Source organism: Phoca vitulina, unplaced genomic scaffold (assembly GCF_004348235.1).
Source record: "Phoca vitulina isolate PV1807 unplaced genomic scaffold, GSC_HSeal_1.0 scaffold63, whole genome shotgun sequence".
NCBI classification, from domain to species: domain Eukaryota; kingdom Metazoa; phylum Chordata; class Mammalia; order Carnivora; family Phocidae; genus Phoca; species Phoca vitulina.
Genome location: NW_022589766.1, coordinates 3,447,858 through 3,470,216, shown reverse-complemented (window position 1 = coordinate 3,470,216; position 22,359 = coordinate 3,447,858). Strand labels below are relative to the sequence as shown.

At 36.7% G+C, this 22,359-nt stretch overlaps 1 protein-coding gene across 12 annotated transcripts in view; it reads right to left on the bottom strand.

The window, feature by feature from the left end:
* NCOA1 (nuclear receptor coactivator 1) overlaps positions 1-22,359 on the bottom strand; it is a 240,107-nt gene that overhangs the window by 41,117 nt on the left and 176,631 nt on the right. For all 12 annotated transcript variants that reach the window (XM_032391532.1, XM_032391531.1, XM_032391537.1 and 9 more), the window contains 4 exons: positions 20,407-20,547; positions 13,456-13,603; positions 10,800-12,120; positions 7,552-7,732 (listed from right to left, as the gene is read on the bottom strand). In XM_032391532.1, coding sequence (XP_032247423.1) covers positions 7,552-7,732; positions 10,800-12,120; positions 13,456-13,603; positions 20,407-20,547 — 1,791 coding nt within the window. The remainder of the gene's footprint in view (positions 1-7,551; positions 7,733-10,799; positions 12,121-13,455; positions 13,604-20,406; positions 20,548-22,359) is intronic.

Sequence of the window (22,359 nt, the reverse complement as noted above, 5' to 3'; positions counted from 1 at the left end):
GATTTCGGCTCAGGTCATGACCTCAGGGTCGTGAGATCGAGCCCACTGTCGGGCTCCGCATTCAGCACAGAGTCTGCTTAAAATTCTCTCTCCCTCTCCTGTGCTTACTCTCTCTCTCTCAATAAATCTTAAAAATCTGGTTAAAAGGAAAACTTTATATCTCCAACAGCCACAACAAAATTACTTTACTAAAAATTTCAACCATTTCTACACACAAGTAGAAAGCATTGTCTAACCATGAGAGTGGCTTTTGCACATTCTACTCTTCTAACAGACAATTCACTATCTAGTGATCCTAATGTTCAGCTACTTTCTTCAGGTGTTGGTTAAGAGGTTTCTGGTTCAGTTTTGTTTCACATTTGGCTGTAACAATGCACAGCAGTTAATGTGTTTTTATTTTTCTAAATGTGATGTAGACAAAGAATTAATTTATTGAATGTAGAAAAAATCTCCTATAAATCATAAGATGAAAATGGAAAAACCCAATAGATAAATGGTTAGAGAATATGAATAGGTCACATGCAATCACTGAAAATTGATCCACCTAATTCACACACACACAAAAAACAAACCCACAGATTAAAACTATACTGGGATACTTAAAAAAAAAACCAAACCATCAGATTGGCAAAGATAAGAAAGTGTATAATTCAATGTCTTAGAAAGGATGTGTAGAAGAAGAACATTATCCATTAGAGTGTAAATTGGCATAATATCCAAAAAGGCCATTTGGCAAAATCTATCCTTTGACCAAGCAAATCTATTCAGAACTTCTATTTCAGATATACTCTCATATATGATAAATTATCTCTACATAAGATTATTCATTACAGCTATATAATAACAAAAGATACCTACCAAGAGGCACAACACACTAAAAAAAGGAAATTAAAATGGGTTTTTTAAGTACTGAAAAAGCTTTATGTGAACCTCATTATTTTTAGAGTCACACAATTATTTTAATGTACTACAAATAAATGAGATTTAAAAAATAATCATCTCAGGGGCGCCTGGGTGGCTCAGATGGTTAAGCGTCTGCCTTCGGCTCAGGTCATGATCCCAGGGTCCTGGGATCGAGTCCCGCATTGGGCTCCCTGCTAGGCGGGGAGCTTGCTTCTCCCTCTGCCTCTGCCTCTCTCTCTCTCTCTCTCTCTCTGACTCTCATGAATAAATAAATAAAACATTTAAAAAAAAATAATCATCATCTCAGAATGTATATGTTCACCAAACATAACATCATCCACCTCACAAGATCACTCACTTATTCCAATGAAATTCTCAAAGTTCAAATATTTTTGGAATTCTTCTAGATCTATCTAAAATAGTATACAGGTCCCTCAAGAAAAATATATCTCCTTATAGTTAGATCTAATTTTGGTTTGGGTTTAAGAAAAGAAGTATTATTCTTTTTGGATCAACAAATTTGGCTCCAAATAACTCCAGAAAAATATCAGAGGTCAAATCCACCCTCAGAGGATAGGAATTTTATGACAGTCAAAAGGACACTGCAGAGGTCTTGAAGGCGCGGCCAAAGAGACACACTACATATTTTGATCAACAATACCCTCCTAAATTGTCTCTTGATGTGCTTTGGTGGTACATTCTAACAAAATTATTTAAATAACTTGGTCATACTGCATGAGTGTGTGGTGTGCATACCAACAGGATGTTCTGAAACCAGGCGGACTGAGATTTAAATCTTGATTCTGCATGTACTAAGTGGAAAACTTCAGGCAATTTTTGTCTGTGTGTATTTTTTTTTTTTTCTTTTCATTCTCTGGTCCTTCATTTTCTTATATGTAAATAGACCTAAGGAAATTTTCTGGTTCAATGAGGCAGATTTATCCCTTCTATTTTATTTTCCCTCCAAAATTATCTCTGAAATAACAAAAGAAATAAAAAGGAAAAAATAAATCTCCAGCTGAAGGAAAGGCAAAAAAAGTATTATGGCAGCTGACTCAAAACGATCAAGAGTTTCTGAACGACAAAACAGAGGGAACAAACCAATGGTAAAATTTCAACGAAACTAAAAAACAACAAGACAAAGAGAAGATTCTTCAAGAAGGGGAGTTTTCCCAAAAGCAGTCCAGAACAACTCCAAGCTCAGGGGTCACTGGAGCGGGTACAGGAACAGGCCACGGGCAACTGGGCCACTGAACAGCTGCAGCAAGCCCCGCCCCAAATGCGGAGGACTCTGGCGTCTGCCCCTGGGATTAAAGGGGTAAGAGCATGACTTGAGGTGGGAGTTCTGCCCAGGGAATCTCCCAGAGTGGGTGCTTGGGCTGCCACGAGGATTTCCCCATCACCAAGCCCCACTCTCTCAGAACAGCAACATAGAAACAGGGCTTCTATAATCAGAACCTACGTTTGCTGCCAGAGCAAAAGGGTTTCTCACTTCAGCTAAAGACACACACTAGCTACCAATTTTGTTCATTCTAGGCCTTGGTCTGTGTATATGGACAGCGCAAATGCACCAAACATGCAAGAAAGGTCAATGGCAGGAAAGACAGAGAGCAAATTTAACAAAGAAAGTAACTTTGGAGAAAAAAAGATTCTTATAGAAAATGGACAAGGCCTAGAATAAGTATAATAATGTATCGTTACACAGATGACAAGGTTTATCATACCCACAGAAAGTAATGGACTCCTATGAGAAGAAAAATAATTTCTAGAAATTAAGAACATGATAGCTGCAATTAAAAGAGCTCAATAGCAGAATGGATATGGTTGAAGATTCAGTTTTGATCTGGAAAATGCAGCCCAGTGATTCTCTCAAAATACAGTGCAAAAGGGCAAGGAAAAGAAAAGGTAAGAGAAAAGATGAGTGCCATGGCAGAAGGACCCAGAAGTTCTAACTGGTGTACCTCAGGTGGTGAAATATGATGGTGACTAAACTCTGTCCTACTCCAGGCATTTGCACTTGACACAGTTCAGCTTAAGACTGAAGACTAAAGAAAGATGTTTGATTTTCCCAAGTGGGCTCAAGGTTAGGACGTGAAATCAGCCACTCAGTGATGGACTCTGGTTCTAGTAAAAGGTAGTGGTGGTAAGTGTAGAGGCTAGAGGAGGCAGAGAATTAGAGGCTATTCTCTTCTTTACTGGATATGTTGTTGTATTTCTGTCCCCAACTTCTCTTTCCTTCTCCAATCCTTTATTCTCTTTTCCTTTATTCTGCTCAACTTGTTTCCCTAGCCTTATGCCTCCTGAAATCTTATTTTCTTTCTCGTCTATATGGAAACATCGTAGACTAGCTGTCTGTATCTATCATCCTCACCCTCCTTTACCCCAGGATCTTCCCCTTCTTTGCTTTTGGCCTTTGCCAACACTACAGCACAAGGTTTAACAGATTCTGGCCTATTTATATACTTTTATACATGGAGCTATATTCAGGGGAGGGAATCTCAAGAGAGAAGCAAGAGCTATTTGCCTCAGGACAGACTATGAAGGAAAAACACTCCATTTTCACAGGCCTGTGGAGCTAGAAAACAATTTTTTTAATTAATTTTAATTTTTATCAAATACATGTAACATAATTTTAAAAGTCAAGACTAAACGGTCCATTACAAATAAAAAAAGCAGCTTTAAGCCTTACCCCTTCTAATCCTTCAGTTACTTCCCTTTTAATGCAGGAAGCCATTCTCAACTTGTAGGAAGCCATTCCCAATCTGTTTTCTTTGGCATTATCCTATTTATTTCTAAATATATATATGCTGCTATTCCTTGATGTCTCAATTTGAGATTACTGACTTCCCATTGTGATAGATGAGGTCTTAATTCTCCCACACCTACCCCTCCTACTACCTCCTAAGTCCCCAATTTCCTAACAGAGATCACAGTTTTTTTATAAAATAAATACTTAGATTCTTATAATTATGCAAATAATACTCACTGCAAAATTACATTGTGCACTATGTTCAAACCTCCTTTCTTATACCATGCTTTCTTTTTTCCGGAGTTAACAATTGTCTTATTTTTTTCATTTGCTGCTTTTCTAGGGGAATCTTTCAGATGCTTCAACATTGTTGACATAAACCTATCAGTAATCTTTTCTATAAACTCAAAGAGACAATCTCATTTCTCCCCTAGAAGCCTCCTTTCCAGAAGATTCAGATTCCAATCTGTATTGGGTGTTCCCTAATCTTATTGATCAGCTATCACTCCCGGACTCCTTTCAGATCCTCTGTTTCCCCTGGACCTTGTATCTTTCTCTTTTTTGGCTTTCTCCCTGTTTTGTTGAAGTACATTCGCTAAGGACCGTCACTAGAAAAGGTGACTATACCATGCAAATATTTGAGCCCTTTTATATGTGAAAATGTCTTTTTTCCATCTTCACAACTACTGGCAATTTGGATGGCTAATTATAGGTTAGAAATTACTCTAACCTCAGATATTTCTAAAGTAAATCTGATTGACGTCTAATTTATATATAATAATATGCACCCATTTTAAGTGTACAGTTTAATAAATGTTGACAAAGATATAAACCCATAACCTTCCATCTCAATAAAGAAAACAGAATATTTCTGTCATGCCTAAAAGTTCCTTCAAGCTTCTTGGCTGTCGATCTTCCCTACCTCAACCCCACACAGGCACCCTATGATCCAGATTTCTTTCACTCAGCATGTTTCTGAGAATAATTCCTGCCATGTACCACTAGTTTCTTCCTTTTCTCTGCTCAGCAGTATTTCATTTTATAAATATACCATTTCTTTGTTGATGGACATTAGACTATTTCCAGTTTGAGGGTATCATGAATAAAGCTGTAGGAACATTTGTGGTCAAGTCCTTTTGATGAGCACATGCTTTCCTTGCTCTTTGTTAAATACCTACGAGTTGGATTGCTGGGTCACATGGTAATGTATGTTTCACTTGATGAGAAACTACTGAACAATTTTACTATTTTATATATCCAACAGCAATGCCAAAGTTCAAGGTGCTCCACATCTTTGACATCATCATTTGGTACTGTCAGTTTTTAAAATCTGGGGTATTTCAATGGATGTGTAGAAGTACTGCATTATAGTTTTAATATGCATTTCCTTGATGATTAAAGATACTGACCATCTTTTCATGTGCTTATTGGCTATTTTCAATCTTCATTTATGAAGTGTCTTAAAATCCTTTGCCTATTTTTTTAGATGGGGCTGTTTCTTATAACATTTTTAATTCATGTACTACACTTAGAACTGATGAGCTAATATTGATACATTTTCATGAACTAAAATGTATAGTTTACAGGGTTCACTCTTTGTGTTGTACATTCTACACATTTTGAAAATGTATAACAACATGTATCCACCATTACAGTATCATACAGAACAATTACACTGCTCTAAAAATCCCCCATGCTCCACCCATTCATCCCTCCCTCTGGCAATCACTAGCAACGAATTCCTGTCAACCACTGATCTCTTCATCGTCCCCATAGTTTTGCCTTTTCCAGAATGCTTTATAGTTGGAATCATACAGTATGTAGCCTTTTCAGATTGGCTTCTTTCACTCAGAAATATGCACTAAAGTTTCTCCATGTCTTTTCATGGCTTGATAGCTTCCAAGTTGGGGCAATTATGACTCATTGCGTGCAATTCACATCTTTTCTCTGAAAGACTGTAGAATCTTTCTCTCTGGTGTGTTCCAGAATTACCTGATGATAAGTTTTGGTATAGGTCTTTTTTGTGTGTACGTGTTGGATACTTGTTGAGCCACTGCGATCTGAAGAATTATGTTCTTTGGTTCTAGAACATTCTCGATTTTTTTTGTTTGAAAATATCTTCTCTTCCCTTTCCCCCCTTCTCATTGTTTGATTGATTCTTATCAATCATTATTGGCCCTCATAGGTCTATCTTAACGTTTTTCTTCCCAACTTTTTTTTTTTTTGGTCTTTTTGTTATTTCTGAAAGTTTTTCTCAGTTTTGTCTTCTACCATTTCTCTTGAAATTTTAAAATGCTGGATATCTAATTTCCAAAGATATTTTCTTATTCTTTGCTTTTTTTCTTCCCATATGGATAAAATATCTTTTCAAACATTTTAGGGTTTTGTTTTTGTTTTTGTTTTTTTAGTCCATGCACTTGTTATATAGCTCTATTGCATCCTCTTTTTGTTTCTTTTACTCTCTTTCAAGTTGCAGACTTCCCTCAAAGTCCTGGTGATCTCTGGCAGTGTCTGGTCAGTGTTCTAAAACACTGACTGTGAGAGCTGAGTGTGAGGCTTGTGTCTTCTGGGAGCCTTCTGTTGGATGATTAGATGGCAGGGTGACCTTTGCACTTTAGGGAGCTCCCCTTACATACTCCTATCCAGACATCTTCTTTCTGGCAACTCGGTTCTCCTGAGATAAATCCTCCAGGCTCCCATATTGGATGGGGATCCAGGATCAAACCACTCAATATTCAGGCTTCCTTTTATTGCCTTGCACCTTCTTGTTTCCCCAGAATCTGGAGCCTCTCAGTTCCAATTAGAAGAGACTTTTGGAGTCATCTCATCTAATTCTCCTTTTGCAGATAAAGAGAATAAAGCTCAGGAAATTCATGTGCCCAAAGTAACACCATTAAATGGAGAATGTGAAACTTGAACCTGGGCTCCTGCTCACACCTAGTGCCCTGGTCAGCTGAAAAACTGCTTCCAAAAATGTCAGAAATGACTCAAGACCTTTTTATCCAGCTTCCTGGAAATCTTGGCAAATTTGCAGGAATTGTGTCATGACAGCTAAAAGCTGCAGTAAGACTGAAATAAATGAGTCCCACATCTGATCCTGTCAGAAGAGGGACAAGACTTAGATTGGGAACACGGGCAAATTTTGAAAGTGAGCTGCTTAGTTTCCTTTGGTTTCAAGGTTACACAATGGAATTACCACCACTGTTATTTTCAACTTCAAAATTTGACAGATGAAAAAAACTTGACAGCCCAGTCTTCATGAAGTATTATACTATCAAAGTGTCTCTTTAGACTAGAGCAGCAGTGACCCATTTCAATGCAGTTGTCTCCTAAATGGTGCTCCATGGGGTAACATGACTTGAGAAAAGGAATTCCATAATCAAGAAAGTATGATAAATGCTCCGTTACAGAAATCTAAACTGGTATCTTTAACATAGGACTTTTTAAAACCTTTAATATGCACTGTGGAATTTTAATAGGAGAATGGTATATGTGCCATGTAGTATTTGCCCAGTGGATTTTAGCACAAAATCCCTTTTTCCAATTCGTAGGACTAGCATTCAAGGAAGACAATTTGGGTAATATAATCTGACCAATACTGTATTTCTGAAAGTCCTGCTATGGAATGTTTTGGGTAAGAACACAAAATTCCTCTCCTCAACATCAACTATTCACTTTAACATTAATTACAGAAAGATAGAAGTTATACTGTAACTTAAGATACACATGATGAGTGAAGTTCATATGTATAAAAGTAACTGTACATTATTTACAGCAGCATTAATGCAAAAATAGTTCACTCTCAACAAATAAATGGTCTGTGCAGTAATGTTGAGAAACAAAGCACTAATCCACATTATCATTAGACATTTAAAATGAGGTTTTCTCCCAACACATACTATTCAGCCTGGAAGTGGGTCTGGCAGTGGTGGACTGAAGTGAAGTTGGCAGGGTCTCTGATTTGATGGTTACATTGGTGACCGCACCATCCATCCTCTCTGGTTCGCATAAGCCTGGCAACTGGGCTGCCTTCTCCAGCGTGGGTAGTAACTGATCAAACTGGTCAAGGTCAGCTGTAAACTAAGAATGGAAACCAAAGTTAGAGGAAATATATTCTATACTTTACTTGAATCAATGTAGAAAAAAAGTTGCTCCTTTATATTCTACGAGTTAAGCGTGACTATGAGAAAATAAAGAAAGAAGAAAGAATTAAAGATTGAGGCCTCACTGAAATTACGTGAGCTACTGGAAAACAGTTTGGATGCTTCTGATATTACTATACCAGAGGATATAAGATAATATACACATAATATTTGTCTACTATATTTTGGCATAAAATTTATGTGTTGGAAAAAGATTGGACTGGAAAGAAGTGTCAAGAATACTGTGTTATGCTGATCATGGATGATTTTTTGTCAAGTTTTTAAAATCTTGTGAAATGACTTACTTAATGATGGAATGAAAAATAAATTTACACTGATGTAACTTTTTAATTTAAAAAAAGTTTGGGGGGGCGCCTGGGTGGCTCAGTTGGTTAAGCGACTGCCTTCGGCTCAGGTCATGATCCTGGAGTCCCGGGATCGAGTCCCGCATCGGGCTCCCTGCTCAGCAGGGAGTCTGCTTCTCCCTCTGACCTTCCTCCCTCTCATGCTCTCTGTCTCTCATTCTCTCTCTCTCAAATAAATAAATAAAAAAAATCTTTAAAAAAAAAAAAATAAATAAATAAAAAAAATAAAAAAAGTTTGGGAAACTTTTTTATAAATAGTATATCAGCTTCAAAGATCCCAGGAAGGTCATTTCCCACTTGAGGATTTAATAAAATCAGAAACCTATCTTCTAGACTAGATAGGGCATCCCTACATCTGTCTGAGGTTATGGTTAGGAGAAAACTGGCCTTTATTTCACAGTATTATTCTACTATGATTACTTTGAGATAGTTCATCAACATAAAATGTCTACCTGTTTGGGTTTCACTATTTAATTCAACTAAAATTTATGCTTCTAGACTGTCTAAATGGAACTATATATGTATGTAATTTTTAAAATGTCTGACTCCTTTCACTTAGCATTACATTTCTGAAGTTCAGAATCTTGTCACATGTAGCAGTCGTTAATTTGTTTTCAAATAGCAACCCAGTGTATGAACATACCACAATATATTTATTCATTCTACTGTGATGGATTTGGGGGTGTTTCCAGTTTGGGGCTAATACAAATAAGGCTACTATGAACATTTTTGAACACATCTTTTGTTATACATGTGCAAAAAAGTACTAATCATAAAGGAAAAAATTGACAAATTGGACTACATTACAATTACAATGAAGAACTTTATCAAAAGTACCATTAGAAGAAAGAAAAGGCAAGGTAAAGCATAGAGAAGATGTCTGCAAATAAAAAGCCAATAAAGGACTCATCCAAAATATGTAAAAAACTCTTACAAGTCAATAAGAAGATGACGACATATTGGGAAAATGGGCAAGACACCTGAATAGGCAGTTCACAAAAGAAGATATGCAAATGATCAAAGACATTTATTAGGGAAATGCAAATTAAAACTATAAAGTATCACTACACAGACCACAGAATGGCTAAAATTAGAAGATTGACAATACCAAGTATTAGCAACAACATGGAACAACTAGAGGGAATTCTTGGTACACACTAGGAAAACTGGCGTTATCAACTAAAGATGAACATACACATATCTTATGATCCTGCAATTCCACTTGTAGGTATAAACGCAGCAGAAATGTATGTACATGTAAACCAGAACAGATGTACCAGGATTGCACACAATGGCATTATTTTATATAGCTGTGACTTTTTAAGTTAATTTTAAAGAGTGAGAGTTTTAATGTAGCTATTATTTAAAGCTGTTTTTCAGCTTAAAAACACAGTATTAGTTTACTTGTACCTCAAAGCGCACACACATATAGAAGTAACCAAAATAGTGTTATTACAAATAGTCAATAGAGACAATACAGAGCACTATGAATGCAGAGAGGAAAGAAATGTCTAACGAGGGCTAGCGGAGAAGGCTTTACAGAGATGATGTCTGAACTGGTTTGTGAAAGATGAGGAAAAGTTCGGCAGACAGAAAGGAGAGCAAGGCAGAAGATGCTTAGAAGAGACATGGCTTATCCCAGGAATGGCAAGGACTTCCATATGCCTAGAATGCAGTATGCCTGAGGGAAGAGAGAGATTTCTGTGAGACTGGGGTAGAACATAAAGCTGGCTCAAGAAATGAAGGACCTAAGCACATGAAGTGTGAATCCTGTTTCACAATGGAAAGTCTCATTGATAAGATGCTTTGTAAGTACATTTTCAGCTATTTCATACTTGTCTATATTCTTTCTAAATAACTTGCAAGCTCAGAGGGGGAGAGACTCTATTTTCTGTTTTTCTTAAATTCCTTCAGGGTCCACAGCAATTATCTAATAAATGAAGGTGCCTGTTAATTTCGCTCCACCCCCACCTCAGCCTAAACACAGAGGTTCCTAATCTGTAACAATTCATGCAAAGGTTTATTTATATTTACTTCTGTTTCAGAATACTCAAAGTCCCTATTCTGATAAGGGTTAAAGGTGCTTAGAATCAGAGGAGAAGAAAAACAGCCTTAGAAAACGCTTCAAGGGAAACTAAATGGCAAAGCAAGCCAGACTAGGCAGTCTTGCCCACCTCCTCACACTTCTCTCCCATTTCAGTTATATCAGAGGTTCCCAAACTTAGCTACACATCAGAGTTCTCTGGGGAGCTTCTTAAAAATACAGATTTCTGGGTCCTATCTTCAGAGAGTTGGATTCAACAGGTGGGGATGGGAGGAGGGGGGCAGGAGAGGTATGTTTAAAAATCTCCAAAGCTGTGAACTGATTTTATAGAAAGAAGCAAATCTCCACTTGCTTAGAATGCCACACTGAAACTGTAGCTCTCCGAAGTTCCAAAGAGGGCATCCTGTGATTTTTCAACCATTTTCTCTGAGGGCATCCTGTGATGCTTCAGCCATTGATACTAACCTTTTAATACATGCCCAAAGGGTAGGACAAAACATAGCCTGAATCCAAATCTGGTTTATGGTTGGAGTAAAATACATGAAAAGGAAAAAGTAACTCTGAATGTTCGTTCTGTGAAGCGAGGGATCACCTACCTGGCTCTGGGACTCCAGTTTAATTTCCTCAGGAGCAGGTTTGGTCATTGGGGTGGGGTTTGTGTTACAAGGATCCATCTGTTCTTTCTTTTCCACTTTCACTTTTACATCATCCAGGCTCAGGTTTGGAGTTGATCTTAAATCTTTCTCATCTTTATCTAAAAGATACCGTAGGAGCTGATGGTCTTTTGATTCTTTTTTCTTTGAAGCATCCAGTTCTAGTTTTACACTTGAGCTCCCTTGTACCTGTCCAGTCACGGATACAGAAGTAGAAGAACTGTCCTTTTTATCAGGCTCAACAGACAAAGTGGTGATATCCGAGGGGCTACCCTCCTGTAGGAGCCGGTGCAAAATTTTGTGCCGCTCCGTCAGCGAGCTGTGAGAGGAGGGGCAAGAACCGCTTGAAGAGTTAGCAGAGGCAGAGCCGGAAGTGCCTGAGCAAGACAGTACCTCTTTGCAGCTTGTGTCTATCTCAGCATGCCGTAGCTGCTGCTCTGCAGTTGTGGTCAAAAGCTGCACTAGTTTGTGACTGGTCTGAGAGTATTTATTGTCTCCATCTGAGAGTCTGTCATTGTTATGCAGAAGCCCAGAATCCAGAGGTTTGCCATCACTAGAGCTGTTGTCAGACTGAATCATTTCATTTAAAATGGATGCAATCTCTTTGTTATCTTTGGACTCAGCTTTTGCTGGTTGTATATTTAATCTGCTAGGTGAATTCTGTGAGCTCATCTGCCTGAGGACTGGAGAACTGGCAGAGAAGCCAACAGAGTTATTGGGTCCTTCATTCATGCTCTGTAAAGATGTTACTGGGATGTTTGAGTAAGATCGGTTACTATTATTACAGGCAGTACCTGTCATGACAACGGGGGAGCTTAATGTCGGAATATTAGGAGGGAACGAATTGTTTGGCATCCTGGGCCTTGGTGCCAATCCAGAACTAACTTGTCTCCTCGGAGACATGAACTGTGCGAGAGATATTCCTGTACCTTCCATAGGAGAATTATTGAGGTTTAAAGAGGGGTTAGTGCTCTGGGAACTGGCCTGTCCCTGGTTTAAGGCAACACTGGCTACAATCTGATTTCCAGGTGAGCATCCAAAACTCCCTTGGCTGTTGCTAGAATTACTATGACTGCTGCTATGGAGGTCTGAGCTCTGTTGGCGGTTTACTCTGGGGGATACCATGTTGTTGCTGGATGGTGGCAATGTGGATGAACGGGCCACACCATGAGCTGGCGAGATACTAGAATTGACGGAGGGGTTTACTCGGGGAATTGACATTCCAGAATTAGTGTCATCTTGAGGAGAAAGACCACTGTGTTCCCTAGGGGGGGAAAAAGACATTATTATTCAAACATCTTCACTGGTTTCCATTAAAATATTTTTATGATGCATATTATAAACCAAGACCATTAACCTCATTAATATTGCAAGCCATCAAGTAAAGAGCTTCTGTATGACTTTAAATTAAGGAAAAACAGTGGACTGTTAGCGCTACTGTGAAATATTAGCACCACTTAATAGGAAACAGTGCTCATGGTCTCATAAATTTGATAATGGTTTCAGTTATATGGGAAAGAAATCTTCCTTGGTCTTGGAAAAAATCCAATATATGTACTTTAAACTTTTCAAAATTTAATACAAATACTTAACATTACAATAATATTTTTGGTTGAAAGAGAAACTTCCCACACCTCTGTTTACAAAGTCTTTTATTCATGACTCCCTTGTTACAGCTTTTAAGTATTTCAACTCCAAAGAGGAAGACTGGGTAAGGAAAATACTGTGTCACTGATGTAAAAATTAAAAAGGGTGATATGCAGACATAGCAGATGTTTTGAAAGAGAAATCACAATATGAAAAAAAGAACTGTGCTAATTCCACTCACAAGCATAAATTAAACTAAAATTAGAAAAAAACAGAATACTGAATTCAGATTTTCATCGAGCTCTTTACTCAAATCCATAATTATGACAACAGATTTGTGACTGGTATTACCATGTTCCAATAAGCAAATATATCAGATGAGGAAAAGATGAAGTGAGGGGAAATGTCTTTGTTTTTGTTTAATGCTACATTTTAAATAGTTGCAAATGTAGGGTTTTGAATAATTCATAGGATAAAAGAATGGTTCCATGAATTTACCATATATACCAATGTAAAATGGATTTAGAGAGAAGAACAAATTAGAGGCAAGGACATTCAAAAATCTCAAGTTGATAGTTTAATGACTTGTAGTTTGAGAAACTGTCAACTTGAACTCAGGAGCCATCGAGTTTGCCCTAATGAGAATACAGCACTTTTAAAATTAAAAACAACAATATTAACAAACTCTGAAATCTTTTATAAGACCGAAGTTCACATACGGAAAGTTGGCTATTTTTAGCCACCTTTCTGGTTTTTACCCCTGAAACACATATTTTCAGCCTAACCTTTCCTGTGTTCCTTTCTCTTTCTTTCTTTTTTAACAATAAGGCTATTGTTAGGCGAAAAAACTATAAAACCCAGTACGGATATAGTGATTATATACTCATCACACTAGCTTAATGCCTAACTTCGAATTTTTGTTTTCTAGCCATCAAGAGTATTAAAAAATTTTCTCTAAGAAGAGATATATGAACTGACTTATTTCATATGAAGCTCTCCAAATAAGTAGTACCTGTCGATGATATGAATTCCCATGATGAAAGGCTGCATGTCTGGACTTTGAGGGTAGCAAAGTTTACACTTGGTGTGGGCGCTAAGCATTGTCCCATCATTCAGTATGAATCTATAGGACGGGCTGGAGGCCGTGCCACGAGTCATCACTGTTTCAAACAAAAGAAAACCTAGTTAAAATTCTGACACTTGTACTTTGGGCAGAGGAGAGTTACCAAGCCTTATTTCTACCTTGAACCTCATTTTAAATGCCCTCCCGACAGCTGCTTGCGCAGACTCAAAATAAAGAATAGTTCAGACAAAGCAGATATCTGAGGGCGGGGGGAATGATTCTGGTTGAAATAGACCACTTGATGACAAGTTTTAATTCAGTACTACTTGAATGAGTGCCTCCTCATATAAGTTAAAATTATGAAGAAACTTCAAACCAGGAAAAAAAATCAACCTTAATATTTCCCCATAATGGGACAGTTCTTCAAATTTATTAAGTGTCCATTAAAAATACCAGGAAGTAATCTCCCTTCTCCCTTTCGGAATTATCTCTAACAAATTTGGTTTTTTTTTTTCCTTTTGCTGGCTGATTTTTTTAACAACAGCTTTACTGAGATATAATTCATATACCATTAAATTCACCCTCTCTGTTTTTATTAGTTTGCAGAGTCGCTTAACTGAAATTCAAATTTAATTTTTCACTCAGGAATGTGAATCACTAAGGTCCCATCTGAGGAATTAGTGTATTCACATATTATTTTTTATGTTTGAATTTAGTGTAGGAAGTAAATTAAGATAAAGCCAATCATGGCTAATATAAAAAACAAAAACTAGGTTAAGGCAGTCAAATCACTATATAAACAACATAATTTACTTTTGTCTTAAAGGTTTATTAATAGCAGACAAAATTCTAACCATATTGGCAAGTATTTATTAAATATGTAAAGGCTATACCAGACTACTAAGTAAGAAAATGTCATTGATGTTTTAGCAATATAATAAAATTCTATTTTAAGAAAGATTTAATAGGTAGATTCAGCTATACCAAGGTTAAAAATCATATTCATGGAAACACAAGAATTACTACCATAAATGACTATTACAATTTAGCCTGTAATGAACGCTAGTACTATTTTTCAAAGTCATTTCAGAAAGCCCTTCTATTACATTTTAAAGACATGTTAAAAAGACTTAAAAGGAGCAATTAATAAATATTTTTTTGAAACTACATATGACTTAAATAAAGAGAAGACATACTCTCTTTTATTGCTTTGGGCATACCTTACATACTGAAGAGGGCATAATCTGTTGCAAATCTATACCATACGCAAATCAGCCTAAGTACCAAAATTACGATAGAAACGTAATGGAAAGGATTAAGATTGATGTCCCAACCAACCACATTCTTTACCCATCTGGCAATTTCAGCCAAATCACTGGTACATTTACCAAATATAACACATGGAGAAATTTAGTACCAAATGAAATAATAACTGATGAAAGAGAGTCTTAAATGAAATGGATAATTTTTGTATAAGGATATAAATAAATGTTTTGCTATAGCAAAACCCTAAAAAAATTTAACGATTCCAAACTGTTAAATCTTTTTAACAGTATATTTTGGAAGATACATCTACAACAAAAAAGTAGCATTTCAAGATAAATTATTAATCTGGGATAATGATAAAGCTACATTATACAAAGGGCCGGGCAAGATACAATATATTTCATGTTATTTTGCTTATGCCATTTTGTCTCTTCATCGTTGTTTATTGCTCTTTAGGGTCTCTCCATTCTGCTGCAAAACACTGGCTCTTCACTATTGAGCTGCACTGTCACCAGCCACATGTGGCTATTTAAATTTAAAATTAAATAAAATTTTAAATTCAGTTCCTCAAGCCACACCACATTTCAACTACTCAATAGCAACATGTGGCTAGCGTCTCCCATCCTGGACAGTACAGTATACATATATACAATCTGACTTCAACTTATATTTCCAATCTTGTTTTTCATTGCTTCCTAAACATTTCTTCTGTGTCACTTTAAATAAAGGTAGATAACTTTACATTTATTTTTCTTCATCAGCTAAAATAAACATAAGGGCTAGTACTGTGTCCCATTCTTGTTTTCCACTCTCCTTGAATCTTGCACGAAGCTTTGCATATAAAATCACCCAGTAAGTACTTGCTAATTGACCCTCAACTTGAATCTCATGTAAACAGATTAATATTGACTTGTGATCAACTACCATAACATTTCTTTAAAGGACAGATTTTAGATCTTAGCTGTGTTCTCAAATGCTTATATCTCAATTTATGTTCTTGCTCTCATAGGAATCTGGACTTAACTTTTGTAATGAAAATTAATGGAAAAGAAATGTCTTGATTTGTTGATAAGCCCTATAAAGTGAGAAAGAACTAGAAACTCAGACTAGCATGGAAACATTAAGACACTTAATGTGGATTACACAGCAACATCACTGGCCCGCCCTTTGGTAACTATGCTGTCTTAACTTGGGATTCTATCTATCTAAACTAATAAAAATTCCAAAATTGAGAACCCCTATTAACTTTATATAAGGAATTTACTGCACTTTAAGTTTTGAAGTTAGATTATTTATTTTGGATGATAATGTGTGGAAAAAAGACTTAGCACACATCATGATTCACACATTCTTTGAAAAGGAAAAAAGGTAATATAAACTATAGTAAAACTTTAATTATTAGAACTTAAGACTATCCAGTTAACTAGGGGCACCGGGGTGGCTCAGTCATTTAAGCATCTGCCTTTGGCTCATGTCATGATCCCAGGATCCTGGGATCGAGCCCCACGTGGGACTCCCTGCTCAGCTAGGAGCCTGCTTCTTCCTCTCCCTCTGCCCCTTCCCCCCCTGAGCACGCGCACTTGTGTGCCCTCGCTCTCTTTCTAATAAATAAATAAAATCTTAAAAAAAAAAAAAGACTATCTCGTTAACTAAAATTCTTCTGGTGCTCAATTTTTCAGACAGAAAGATAAACAGGAAGGTAGCATGGATCAATGAAAAGAACAAGAGCCCAGAAGCCAGATTTAGGCTTGAACTCTGACTTTGTCATTTACAACTTTAGGACTTCATAATGCAAATTAACCTTCACCCATCATCACTAAAACTGAGCCAGTAATGTTGTGAGATAATATCTAGTATGGAGCCTAGTACGTAGCAGGTACTGAATGAATATTTCCTGAAAAACACCAAAGAAAACACAAACACAAAGTACCTATGTCCTGAGTCATATACACATTCAGCCAATCCCTAGATACTACTCACACCAATAGCTTCAATCTTATAAAACAATCATTAATATTTTGAATTAAGACATGAGTAAGGGAGCCACAGTTCTTTACAGAGCTGGCTGGATAAACATTTGCTCCGCACACCAAATTTTCCCTATAAATGGGTTTCAAGGTTTACGACTGGACAAAACTATTTGGAATGTCATTGATCACAGGTCCTGGCCTTGTTTTCCAATCTCGTTTCACCAGGTATATAGCTCGCTAGTATTGTGATCCCTGCCTCCTGTATCCATTTCTAAAATTTTTAGAACACTTGGTGGGGAGGGATACTATTGATGTGGTATTACTGACACCCCAGAAACTCTTCTAGGAACCTTTTAAAATAACAACTGTTTTGTTTTGTTTTCCCCTCTAGAATAGGCCTCAACAGAGCTATGAAGCAAAGAAAAACATTTTCTCAGATCATAGCAGCTCTAAGAGTAGAGCTATTTGGGTTTTTGACTCCAACCAATTTGGTGCCAAGATAACCTCAACAAGCATGCTTTACTGATGTTAACTAAATGGGCAGGTATAAGACGTGTGGTAGGGTACTACCGGTCAATGCTGGTAGAGATTTCTTTTACCTTTTGGTATTTCCCTAGATACATGCAGAAAGAATGCAACTTAAAAAGCTGTTCCCATGACTGCTACTCTCCCTAAATGCTGATAGATGTGCTACAGGAATAAGTATTCTGAGGAAAAATAAGTCTGGATAACAAAGTCAAACAGGTACCTTTATCGTAGAACCTCCCAGAAACTTAAATATATGTTAAATATATGTCTTATGAATTCTCAAGAGTGGGAGACTGAAACATTCCCCAAACTTAATTCAGTATGAAACATCATTCCCTAGTTACAGCTATTAATATCTTGTGGAATGTAGGTTTATGTTCTCCAAACTTCTCTGTAAGAAAACATCTTAGACTATAGACTCTGATTCAGTAGTGTGGGTGGATCCAGAAATCTGGCTTAACAACTGCCCTGGATGAATGTTATCAAGGACCCTTGGTAAGTATTTAACCTAAACCTTTCTTAAAGGAATGGTTCTCAATTGAACTGAATCTGGGAAACTTCCAAACCACATACCCCTACACAGACTTCCTCCTCCTAGTTTAAAAAGTTCCTCAGGTGATCCTGACACCCATTTCCCCCTAATCTCAGTGCAGAACTACTGCTGTAATCTAGTTCATGCTGCATACCCACATATTCTTCGGCTGAAATGTGTTTGTTTTGTTTTGTTTTTCAAATTTGATTCTGGAAAATAAAATGGTAAACTCCCTTTAAAAGCTGTCTCTGTCAAAAGCAGCTGAAAAACTGAGCTAAGAACTAAAGTTTAATGCATATTAGGATTTTCTACCAGCCACTGCCTTCAAAGAGTAAGTTAATGGGCAGGGAAATAAAAAAAGACAGACTCAATCACTATAGAGTTTTACCAACTTTTAACTTTTTAAAAGTTTCACACAAAATCAAGTTTCACACAGTGACATAATTTCACTCTTTTCACACTGTCCTTAAGTGAAGAGGGAGCAATGGAACTGCAAATACAAATTTACACCTCCCCCAACTCTGACAGACCAATGGATCTCACACTGGATGTACTTCAGCGCTGCCTCTGGAGCTTCAGATACCTGGGCCCTCACAGGAGATTTTAATTCAGCAGGCCAACATCTTTAGCAGATGATCCCCACGTGAGTGTTTCATGGACCACAGTTTTCTTACCAGGTTAGATACTGCTGAGTATGAAATATCAGAAAAAGATGTGTTCAGTCCATGAACACTGTTAGGCAAATTGCCCAAAATCTCCAGAACTGTAAAATCAGAGTCATGCGAACTCTGGACAACAGTGCTGAGAAAAATACAAGTTATCTCTATTGAGGAATGTTTTCTTCCCCAAAAAAGTGGAAGAAAAGGACACGAAGAAATTACTAATGGGAAAGAGGTGTTGAATTACATTTCTTTACATTCTACTCTAAATTGTTTTATTTCATATATTAATGATAGTTACTTGTTATACTTTAATCAATGTTTTATAGAGAATTTTAATGGTTTAGAAACACATCAACTGTGGTTCAGTCACATCTACAGGGAGCCTAGTCATTTAGACAATAAGACAATAATCTAGACCTGCTTTGCCTTGGTGCAAGTATATATAAATTACAGGCAAGTAAAATTAAAAGTCTTTCACGTAAAGTCTTGGAAGGCCCAACTTATGAAGTTAAGGTAAAAACCAAAGAGCATCGTATACTTTAGCATTTGCAGCAGTGAATGGGGAGAGTGCTCCGAGTCTCAAACTTAGGCAAAAGTCAAGTGCCATCACTGACTGGTAGAGGGAGTCTGCAACCAGTAAATGGCATTAGTTGCTTATTGCACTGGTTTCCAAACCTGACTGCACTTCAGGATTGCCTGGGAACTTTTAAGAAATGTAGGTTCTTGGTCCTATCCACTGAAATACCATCTTTGGGGAAGGTATCAGTCTAGTAAGAGGCCCACTGGAGAACTCTTAGTCTATAGGAAGTTGTCCCAGAAGTAACCAGACTAGTGAGGTTCATATAGATGGCTTCCTGGAAAAAAAAAAAAAAATCAAGCTGCTTCCTCTCCACATACCGCCTGGAAGCAGTTGACCTAAAATGTAACAAATGGAAAATCATCTATAAAGTTAGGAATCCTAATATTCTGGGGAAATATTAAAATTAAGAAGGGTGATGGAATAATGAAAAACATTTTTAAATTATTTTTCAGGAAGAGCCATACAAAGAGTCTCTTTCCAAAGAAACTATTAGAGAATAGAGAATAAATTATACAGGGAACGGAGTATTAGGCTAACATAATTACGGGACAATATTTTTAAAGTATATCAAAACCCTCACCACCTCTGAAACTCTATGAACTTTCTCAAATAATTTTCCCTGTTTCCTGTAATATTGTTAAGTTCCTTAAGGGCAGAGAATATACTTGTTTTATCTCCCACAGTACCATGACATAGCATCTATACAATTATTAATTTCATATGACATATTTTTAACTTGAAACTTCAACCTAAGTCAGCTGATACAGGTACTGTAACAGGAATGAAGTAAACCTGTGGGATACAGATTTCTGTATTATCTAGAAGCCCTTTCACGCATGCCTGTTCTGCTGGGAATGATCTTCAAAAGTCAGACGAAATTATCACTTCCTCTCCGAAGCCATCCCTGATTCTCCAAGTCAGAACTAATTTTTTTCTTCTTTGGTTATACCTCTGGGTATAAGCCCATGTCACACTGATCTTTAAAGTCATATATTGTCCTAATATATTTTGAGCTCCTTGAGGGCAAAACCCTGCTTCTTAGTCATCGTTGTATCCCTGCCACCTGACATAGTGTTCTATGTATGTGAAGAACTTGATACATGTCTGCTGGATGAACGAATGAATGAATGAGTGGGTGAGTGACCACCACATGATACCCTGTTCTTTAAAATGTGCATCCCAAATTCAGGATCCACTCATGAATTACTTTGCTTACCCATTTCTTCCTTTCCTAAGACTGATTATCGCAAAAACTATAATTTGGAGAAAATACTTATCAAGCCATAAGTTCTATATAAATTACTTCAATATTAATAAAAAAGCAAGGTGAATGAAAATAATTAAGAGAAAAAAAACCTTTACCTTCTTGAAATAGTTGTCTGGCATAAGATGGTTCTCTGCCCTGGGGCTGGAAAAAAGCATAAATGCACTTCCTCACTAAATCTTCCCAGCCAGTTCTGCCGGCAGCTCTCAGGGAACTGGTATCAATAGAGATGATTTTACCTACACGAAGAACAGAAGTTTCCATTTGTGATAGCCTCTTGACATAAGTCATCCACCCATATTTCAAAATCGACGACTACATCTAAGAAATTTGCTGCTGTCCCTAAATGCTTAGTGGACAAATAAACACCGGACATTAATAAACACTACTATAGTGGACATTAATAAACACTACTAATTTTTATTACATACGATAACAGTGTTATCACTTACATGATAATAAAAAACTATTTTGGCCTTGGAGTGTGTAATATGTTAGCATATCATATTCTAAAATTCAATTCCAGTCAAGTATTAAAATCATACCATAAAGACCTGAAGCTGCAGAGACTAACACAAATCCAGTTCCTCTGGTTTGCTCTTTGGATGCTACTCTCTGTATACTAATGACTGGATCACTTATTGGGAAAGGAGAGACACAGATGAAATATATTATTTTGGTTTAAATTAATTTCCAATAACTAAGTGAAAAGAATATGAGAAAGTAAGCAAAACTTTCCTTTTCTACCTCTTCTTGGGCCATAGGCAATACTGCATTTAAGAGTAAAAAAAGACCGAGGGCAATAGAAGTTATATCAGAAAAAGATAACAAGTGAGAGCATTAAGATTGGCTAGAAATTCTGCACACAGAACATATGCTTTATAAAATGTAGTAGTGATTTGCTATTATCATACTTGAACAAATTTCCTAGATGGCTATGGAAGAATTCAGGTAAATTATTCCTTAGTTAACCAGGGGCCAATTAATCCAGTTTGGGATTATCCAGATAAGTTTTATTTTTTAATGCAATCTTATATTAACACAAAATAATATAGGTAAGATATATACGTGTATAGAATTAGATTAATAAAATGAAAACCTGCAGACCCACCATCCAACTTCAGAACTGGAACATTACCTATACCATTCCATGATGTGTGTACTCCTCACTTGTCACATCCCTCTGTTTTTACATTCTCCTGGCAAGGGACATCTAAATTGTATCTCGTTTTTTTGATATTACAATCAATGCTGCTGTGAACACTGTCCACATTTTCCATGGTGCATGTGTGTGAGAGCTTCTCTAGGGTACATATGTAGGAACAGAACTGTTGAGTCATAGGTTATGTGAATATTCAACTTTATAACATTAAACGGTTTCTCAGAAACTTATATAAGAGCTACTGTTAATCCAACATCCTCTCCATCACTTGGGATATTGTCAGGCTTCTTTATATTTTACAATTAGTAGCTGAAAAATGTTTATGATCTAAATTTGTACTTCCCAATTAATGAGTTTGAGAATTTTTCATATTTCCTCTTCTGTGAATCGCTGATTTGTCTTTTCCTTATCTTCCCTCTTCTCACAACAAACTCAAATCTGTTGTACTATTTGTGCATCTTCATTTTAACTAATCCCTTCTTTATGTTTTTTTACTTGGTTTGCTTGGAATTTATTAGGCCTCTTTAACTCAGTCTTGAATCTGATATATCTGAATCTCTCTGATAAGGCTGTTGCCCAAGTCTTGGCATAAATGTAAATAGTAGAAAGAAAAGAAATTTAAACTTAAAGAAAGGAATTTTGTTATTTAAGAATAATTTGGGAAAAGCCTGGTGAACACTTGACTGCAACTACAGACAATTCTGGATTTTCTAAGAATTATAATTATTTAACCTTTGTCTCTAATTACATCAGAGGTCAAGAGTTGGTTATAGCAGAGAATCGACTGTCACAGGATCTTCACACGCAACAATGCTCCTCAGATGTAATGACAAAGGGAGGTGTGTGTGTGTGTGTGTGTGTGTGTGTGTGTGTGTGTGTGTGTGTGTGT